An 8,176-nucleotide genomic window follows, 5' to 3' on the forward strand; every position below is an offset into this window, starting at 1 on the left:
CAGTGTGAAAAGATGCTCAATATAATTTCATTTTAGACACTTATTGAATGCAAAAATAGCTGTTTGTTGATAAGTTAAGAATTTCATTGGCTTTATCGATAAGTTCTGCCACAACCGGCCCTTTAAAAACTTTCAGATTTTTGATACAGCCCACAATGAAAGTGAGTCTGACACCCCTGTACCCTGACTCCTGCCTCATGACCGCCACATTAATCCCCAAACCCCTGCAAGGATTTGTGGGTATAGACGAGTGATGGATGGAAAGACACTCACTGTTTCATAATCTACAACAAAGCCTCATCTTGAAGGGTATGAGTGGACATCCATTGTAGTTAAAGTGGGGTTTGAACAAGACAAAACAACAACAAAAACCAATGGGCGTGCTCGTTTGATTTCCACTTGATTTGCAAAGACTCGTTAGGAATTATATTGACTTAAGCGGAACTTTGAAAAGCGGTTATTTTCCTACCGCAGCGGTTGTTCATTGGAAGGAAGTTAATTTGGAGGCGGCTCTGCGTGCCTGGGGTAAAAATAGACAACACGTCGTTCAGCTTTCAAATATCAAAACATACAAGAAGAAAAAAAAATCGTTTGATCCTCAGGTAGCATACGAAGCAGCCTAAAATGAAGAACAGCGTGTGAGAACTCACTTTGTGTTGTTATTTATTTACCCTGGAGATCCCAGGGATGAAGGTGTTCCAGGTGTTTCATAACAATTTCAGACGGTCCCATGGCGATCAACACTATTTGCATTCGGAAGCCTTTCTAAACAGTTGCTAATCTTGATACATAGGAGCTGCACCCAGAGGCAAGACGGGGCAATTCTCAATAAATGCATCTAAAAAAAGCCCAGAACTACACCTAAAACAAGCCTCTACAAGCTCAACAAGACGATAAGAGAGCACATGGAAAAACCGGAACAGGTTCGGCTGGTTTAAAAAGGTTATCGCAACACGATCTGGGTTTTTTTTTTCTTCTGAAAGCACCTTCAGTTTCATCTCAGCCACCTAGAAAACATGTTTTGGCCATTAACCAAAGATAAGGTTAGTGATAAGATAAGATGAGATGATTAGTGATTAGGATAAGATAAGATAGGGTGAAAGGGAACAACATATAAGGACAGCAACCCTACACCTGCAGTCAAGCACGGCAGTGGAGGTATAATGATTTGGATTGTTTTGAAGCCACAGCACATTGAACTGACTATGTACTAGCATATCTGAAGGTGTATTACCTCTGCAGTATAACTTTGTTTTAGTTATATAGTATTAGGCATAGTGCCTTGCATCATATTTAATATTTAAAAGACCAGATTACTTCTAATTTTTATTTTTTTTTTGCCATGGACTTTAAGTACTGCTTTGGAAGACGTACGTGTGTTTTACAGTGACTCATAAGAAGCCAATAGTCTTTTGCTGCTTGGTTGGCGTTATTACAGAATGATGGATGAAGAAAAATGGGTGGAAAAAGTTTTTATCAGAGAGCAAAGAGTGTAAAATTATTGTTTAAGCTGAACGTTAAGCTGATATCAGAGTATCTAAGACAGTCAGCAAACTCAGATCTGAAACTCGTTTTGAAGAAATTTGAAAAGCTGGTGAAAAACACAATGTTCAGTTTGGCTATAAGAGAGACAGAGCGGTGGCGGACTCAGCAGGGGGCCATCTTTAACATGGCGTTTGAGCTTTTAGAGGCAGCAAATCACCTTATTTCTTTATTAATCAATTAGATTTTTAATTATATTATTGACTCAAATTTTTCACAGAGAAGATGAACATTTTTAATCATTACTTAGTATGCAATCACTGAAGATGTGGACAGATGTTTTTCAGATGGTGGTTTGTCAGGTGTGAATCATTGTTTTTGTTTTTTTTTTTACATTTAGGTTGCAAAAACTGAAATATTGCTGAATTTAGTAGGAACTCATACATCATCCAGCCGTTCAGCAGGAAACATCTTAGTGACTGTATGTAAAAAGTATGCTTTTATTATAGGTTTTGCAGTTTTAATATTGACATAACCATTAATGTTTTATGTTTGCATGACTGACTATGTTCTTTTCATTCGACCTGCTGAGAAAGACACTTATTGTTAAACAAAAAAGTTGTAACACTGCTTGACTTCCTTCCAACTCTTTTCCCAAAAGTTTGGGGTTTGTTTCATTTTTTTTTTCTTGTAATAACCTCCCCCCTTTTTTTACCGTCTCTCAGCTTGCATCCGACATGACCGAATAGAGTTTACGGTAAGTTCAGCTCTGAAAGAAAGAGCAGGAAGGCATAAAAAAAAGGCTCTAAACAAAAGATCTGAAAAACACTGTTAGATCTGCACACTAAGACATTCACAGAGGAACACACACATACACACTCTGACACAGTGCTTTCAGTTTGTGATTTTTGGCCCAGATCCCAGCGGATATCACCATGAAAGGAGTTCATGCTCATGCTGGAAACGCTGGTAGGAGGGACGATGTCTGGGGAAAAAAACTCCCTCCACGGGGTCAGGAGAGACGGGACGGACATGTAGGGCAAATCTTGAGAAAGGATATTACTATAATAGGAAAGCCAACTTGACTTTGATTAGTTTGGTTTTTCAGTCTTCATTTACAGCTGATTGTGGTCAAGCTTTGTCTACTAAAATATATATATATATATATATTTAAATCTGAATTGAATAAAAATGTTCAACACTGATATTTTAGAATCGCTAACATTGTTTATGTATGTCTTCTCGCCTTTCTTTTTAACACTATTTAGACAAAGCAATGTCTTCCGTTCAGTTGTTTCTGTGAAACTGTACTCGATGGATTAAGTCTGAGTGCGTTTGGTAATGATCTATAAATAATGAACAGAACACGGTGAGTTCAATGTCCCGCTGGGTGTGTGGGGATCCGTCACGTCACGCAGTCCCATAAGGTTTCGTTGCGTCATGCAACTTCACCCTCGTTCAGCCTGGTCCCTCCCGTTCCGGGGAAGAGCTTTAAAAAGGGAGCGAAGGCTCCGACACCGGATCATACACAACAACAGAGAGGAAAAACATCGACCATGATCTCAGAGATTGAGTGCGGAGTTTGTTACCGGACCTACAACGCGGCTCGCCGCTGCCCACGGGAGCTCCACTGTAAGCACACCTTCTGCGAGAGCTGCCTCCGGGCTTGGAGCCGCCCGCTGCTGCCGGGGGCGGACCGGTCAATAGATTGCCCGCTATGCCGACACAGCACCCCCCTGACCGCAGAGGGGAACATCAGGACCGAGCTGAGGGTGGATGAGTCCGCCCTGGAGCGGCTGATGACCGCGGGGGTCCTAGACCGGGAGGAGGACCCGGACGACGGCGGCGAGGAGCAGGAGGAGGAAGGCGGAGAAGCTCCGGAGTGTGAGAGGGAAGTCCCAGAGACTGAAGCCGAAGATAGTGACTCCTCCGCGGGGCTCAGAGGTGGGAGGCTCCGGCGGTCCTGGACCAAAGTTTGGAGGAAGATAAGCGGCAAAAGCTCTCGACAGAGACCAAATGGTAAACAGACGATCATTTATTGGTAGTTCATAATATTGTTAATTATTATTATTATCGTTGTTGTTGTTGTTGTTGTTGTTATTATTATTATTATTATACCATTAAACAGTTGTTTAAATAGCTCGTCTATTTGTTAATATTTCAATTGGGTGTTTTAATAAATAGTAAATTCGGACTAACTCCAAATTAATTAGTCCAAAGGTTTTTTTAAGCTCTAGTGTTTTTTTAGAGTCATAACCTAAAATTTGCTTGTGTTATTTAAAACAAAGAAGTTAAATATAAAATAGAATGTTAGCAAAAATAACATTTTAAAACCGCCTCTACATAGACTGTTACTGAACCATTGACTTTAATCAAATTATTGTTGAACTTGTCACTTTGTTCAAACCAGTCTGGGGTATTAAAATATTTAGTGAAGATCAATGAAGTTACAGCATGATGTAAACATTCATAGGACAATATTCTTTGGCCTTAAATGCCCAGTTTTTCTTACCTAGATATGAACTACTTTGGTCTTCTGAAGCTTCATTCCTGACCTCGTCTTTTGTCTGTTTTACAGATTGTATGACCAGTGATGATCTGAGGAACATGGCCATGATGTCCTGCTTCATGCTCTGAGCTGCTCACACACCCATAACGTGATATTTATTGTTGCACTGGATGAAGATCATGAAATCTTGCTGGCAAGACAGATGGACACATAATAATTATTTTTAATGCTTTATTGTAATGGTCCACTTTTAATATTTCCCTGCCAAAAAAAAAAGTTTGGTTTAAGGTGCTTTAATGATCCTCAAGTGGATTTATTTAATATTTATGATTTTTTTTAAATGTATGAGCTATATATTTTTTACAGTATTGTATTTATAAAGACTAATAAATTGCTTATTGTTTTAAATAACTGTTGCTTGTTTTTTTGTGAGTGCATGGTACATTTGGAAAACTGAGTGAATCAACAAGTTATAAAAAGTAAAAAAAAATTTAAAAAAAACATTAAAACTTAGAGTTAATTTAAAAAAAATCATAAAGAAGAAAATATGATGAACAATAAAGAAAATGTTTTGCCAAAATGTGACGGAAGCAGATATAATATGCTAATGCGGGCTAAGCAGGTTACCTGCCGCCAGGTGAACGGCATTGCCTCCAATCAGCAGCAGCACAGCTTCTCAACGCCACAGCAGAGTCGCGTGAAAACACGACTGCCACTATTTTTAGTCCTTTCTTTCGAGTATCATACAAACCTGGAGGAAATTGTCAGTCATGTCTGGCAGCTGTGTTCTCTTCTCACGGTAAATGGCTGGTTTTAATGCTTCTTCAAGTTACATTCAGAGTTAAAAAATTACTGGTAATCCTGAATGACAACAAAGCAGTTCTTGAGAAAGAAAAGGAAGCCTCAAGGTGTGTTTTTCTCTCTGCAGACTCTTTGTGGGGATGTGTGCAGCTGTCATACTGATTGTAATGTGTTCGCACGCTGACAGAGGTGAGCATGAGCTCTGCTTCCAATGTAGCAATGCTAAACTAGCTTCAGAGGTGTTGTGGTGTGTATTGTTTTCAAATGGGTTTTAAAGTTCAAATTCGGTTCTTCTCAGTTCAATCATGAAGTCAAATTCAAATCTAGTTTTGTATAGTCCAGTTCCATCTAATCTAAAATATTTGACCTCCCATTATGCTTAAAGTTGTCTTACTTAATCTAAAAAAGCTGGGTTACTGAAACAGACCCCACTTTTCAACAAAATCCTTTCAACTTCAACAATGCAAAGGTTGGGAATATTCCTGAAATGTGAGGCAGCTTACATTAACTATCCTAAACCATGTTGTTAAGCATCGTTGTCCTGTTTTTTTTTTTTTTTACCCACCTGTTCATGATTTGAGCTGCAGAAGTGATTAAGTCAATATTAGCATGGATGAATGTATGAATTTTAAGCCATTTTTAATGAGAAATCATCAAAAACATAAAATTGTACCCTTTTTTATTGTTGACATTGAAGTTGAATGTTTTAACTGGATGAAAAATGTCACATTAATTATTAAAAGGCCAAAAGGAACCAGTCATTCTCATGAATGTATGTAAACGTCTGACCAGAACTTTCTCACCAGTTTAATCATTCAACATTTAATAAATGCATACATTTGTTGTATTCCTTTTTTTCTCAGCTAGTCCAGCAGTACCTATAATCCCAAAGAGAGTGAAGTACAGCGTCCTGAGACGACTCAGTCCTGAGCAACAGATTCCCTCCTTAGCTGGTCGGCAGGGCGAAGATCGACAAGTCCAAACACCAGCAGACGCCCCATCGATCAGCAACCATCATTCCCATCCCGTCCACTTTACTCAAGGTAGCTTTAGTTACAGTCAGAACAGCCTGGATAAGGCGCGGCCTCGAGTGAAAATAACCAGACTACTGAGAGGTGGAATGATGAGGCCAGCAAGCATCATTTTCACCTCCCATTCCCCATACAAAGGACCAGGCAGCGAAGGAGGAATCCCAATAACTCCCTTATCAAAGGTAGATGAAGACAGGTCTGCAAGAAAGTTGAATTCTGTTTTTCCATCCCAGACAGGTGGACTTCAGAGTGCTCAACTTCTAACCCAAAGAGGGCTTGGCAGTGACTTTTTAGAAACAAATCAGCTGCTGATGGTCAGAGTCCAGAGCAGTGCCAGTGGGATACAACCAAAAAACGTCCTTGACTTTACAAATCAGGCTTGGGGTGGTGCTCAGTCTCTCGGCAACAGTTTAAGCGTTATTAAACAAAACCCCGGCCAAGAAAGGCTGACATCCATCTCAAAATTCCCACAGAACCAAAACTCTGTAAGCAGTAGAGAAATGCTAGAACACAATAACATCCAGTCGTATCTCGTTAAAGACTCTCCAGCTCAGACTTACACCGTGACAAATGTTGAGCAAAAAGCTTTTAGAGGACAGAGAAATACTGCTGACTGGGCCCAGAAGCAAAGTCTATCTGGGACGCAAGAGAAAAGTAAATTTATTTCTAATTTCAACCATTTTACCAGAACAGACCCAAACGAGGAGGAATCTGAAGCCCAAATTGGTTTTGGTAGACCGCGGGTCATTTTCTATCCCACTCCACACAAGGCCGCAGCCTCTACACCAGGTTTTCTGCATCCTTTTTCTCTGCATCCTGTTTCAGAGGACAAGAAACAGAAAAATCTTGTCTCTGCGGTTCATTCTCAGGATGGCAGAAGGGCATTTGGTCTACTGGACCAAGTCAACGTGACTTCAAGAGAGCCGAGACAGGAGTACGCAGCAAGTTGGTCTGTTAAAAGATTTCATCGCCTCGATGGGCTCACCAACCCTGAGAGGAAACCTGCAAAGGAAACGTCTGGTCCCTCCTCTGGAGACGGAACACAATCCACTCTGGATAAAGGAGTAGACATTGGGTTTACATTTTCAAATGCTTATCCTTCTTTATCACAAAAGTACAGCTTTGGCCAGAGAAGAGCTGCTACCACCACACCGGCTAAACTGGGCATGGTGAAAACAAGTCCACCTTCTCCTGTAACCCAAGTCAGCAGTACAACCACTGTTCAAACCTCCACAACAACTCCCAAAAGTCATCAGCCTGAATCTGGGGCAAGCATGAACAGAAATGAGAACAGATTCAGGCTCTACAGGGAAAGGTTCGGTCTAGAAGGATATGGCAGTCAACCACTTGAGGGAGCCAAAGCTTTACCTCAGAGCGCAGATTCACCCGACAAACCCAAACCAAGTTTCAAAGGGTTTGAACTCAGGAGCTCTGAGGTCTCCAGACCCAAACCCATCAGGATTTACAGGTTGTACAGTCAAAGAGATGACAGGGAGCCAGGTAGCAGTGGTGACTTTAAAATGCCTCCAAAGATTGCAAGAGCAGATGGCTCAATCTCAAGATTTACATCCAACAAGACCCAGATTCTTCAGAGCTTTCTGCCCAATAAAAACCGAACTGTAGGCACTCGCAGCAGCACCAGCTGGATCTCTCCGATGGTCTCTTCATCTTATCTGAGCTCACTAGAGCAGTCCACAGAGGAACTGGAACCGAAAGTGGCTGACGGAAACAAATCTGCCGCAGAGGAGGTGCCTGAGTTCAAGACCCTCACCAGCCGCACAGTGAGGGGCAAACGGGTGAAGCTGACCCAAACTGGCGGCAGAAGGCTCCTCGGACCCATCGCCATCAATTCAACGGGCAACTCGGTCATACGCAGGCTGCCCAGGGTGAAAGCCGTTACGTACGAGGACGTCCTGGGAAATGCTTCATTCAGCAGTGTGATGTCTCCGGTTCATCAGGGTCGTTTCCCAAACGTGACGACTGCGCTAGGAGAAGGCTGGAGCTCAAAATCGGATGACGTCAAGAACACGAGCGGAAGTCCCAAAGCAAATGTCACCAACGAGGAGACGGAGAGTGTTTACAGGAAGGAAGAAGCGGAAAATGAAGTAGGAACGTCAGATTTGTTTTTTGAGAGTGAAGGAAGTGGAAGTTTGGATCTGTCCGATGTTTTATCAACCGCTTCAGAGAACGAGCCAGCAGGAAATGACCTGCTGGAGCTCGACTACCTCCGAAAATCCACTGGAAATGTCTCTTTCAAATCACTCGGTAAATCACATCTGGAGCAGCGATAGAAATGTGTTGAAGTGTTCCCTTCTTGAAGCAACTCTAATGAATAAACATTTTTGGAAAACTA

The 8,176-nt window shown here is 41.5% G+C and overlaps 2 protein-coding genes across 2 annotated transcripts; both read left to right on the forward strand.

Moving 5' to 3' along the window:
* Positions 1-2,983: 2,983 nt before the first annotated feature.
* Positions 2,984-4,402, forward strand: LOC148154068 (RING finger protein 227). The gene is made up of 2 exons (XM_088015510.1): positions 2,984-3,501; positions 4,061-4,402. Exons 1-2 carry the CDS (start codon positions 3,039-3,041, stop codon positions 4,117-4,119), a joined length of 522 nt encoding a protein of 173 aa, XP_087871636.1. The 5' UTR covers positions 2,984-3,038; the 3' UTR covers positions 4,120-4,402.
* Positions 4,403-4,486: 84 nt separating this feature from the next.
* On the forward strand, positions 4,487-8,176 carry LOC106906750 (uncharacterized). The gene is made up of 3 exons (XM_014972154.2): positions 4,487-4,790; positions 4,920-4,981; positions 5,656-8,176. The coding sequence occupies exons 1-3, from the start codon at positions 4,762-4,764 to the stop codon at positions 8,112-8,114; spliced, it is 2,550 nt and encodes an 849-aa protein (XP_014827640.2). The 5' UTR covers positions 4,487-4,761; the 3' UTR covers positions 8,115-8,176.

Source organism: Poecilia mexicana, unplaced genomic scaffold (assembly GCF_051168715.1).
Source record: "Poecilia mexicana isolate PSO_F unplaced genomic scaffold, ASM5116871v1 scaffold_18, whole genome shotgun sequence".
Classification (NCBI taxonomy): domain Eukaryota; kingdom Metazoa; phylum Chordata; class Actinopteri; order Cyprinodontiformes; family Poeciliidae; genus Poecilia; species Poecilia mexicana.

Coding starts and splice junctions, on each gene's coding strand:
- LOC148154068 (XM_088015510.1), top strand. CDS start 3,039: ATGATCTCAGAGATTGAGTGCGGAGTTTGTTACCGGACCTACAACGCG. Junction 3,502..4,060: donor CTCTCGACAGAGACCAAATG/GTAAACAGACGA, acceptor TCTGTTTTACAG/ATTGTATGACCAGTGATGAT.
- LOC106906750 (XM_014972154.2), top strand. CDS start 4,762: ATGTCTGGCAGCTGTGTTCTCTTCTCACG. Junction 4,791..4,919: donor AGCTGTGTTCTCTTCTCACG/GTAAATGGCTGG, acceptor TTCTCTCTGCAG/ACTCTTTGTGGGGATGTGTG. Junction 4,982..5,655: donor GTGTTCGCACGCTGACAGAG/GTGAGCATGAGC, acceptor TTTTTTTCTCAG/CTAGTCCAGCAGTACCTATA.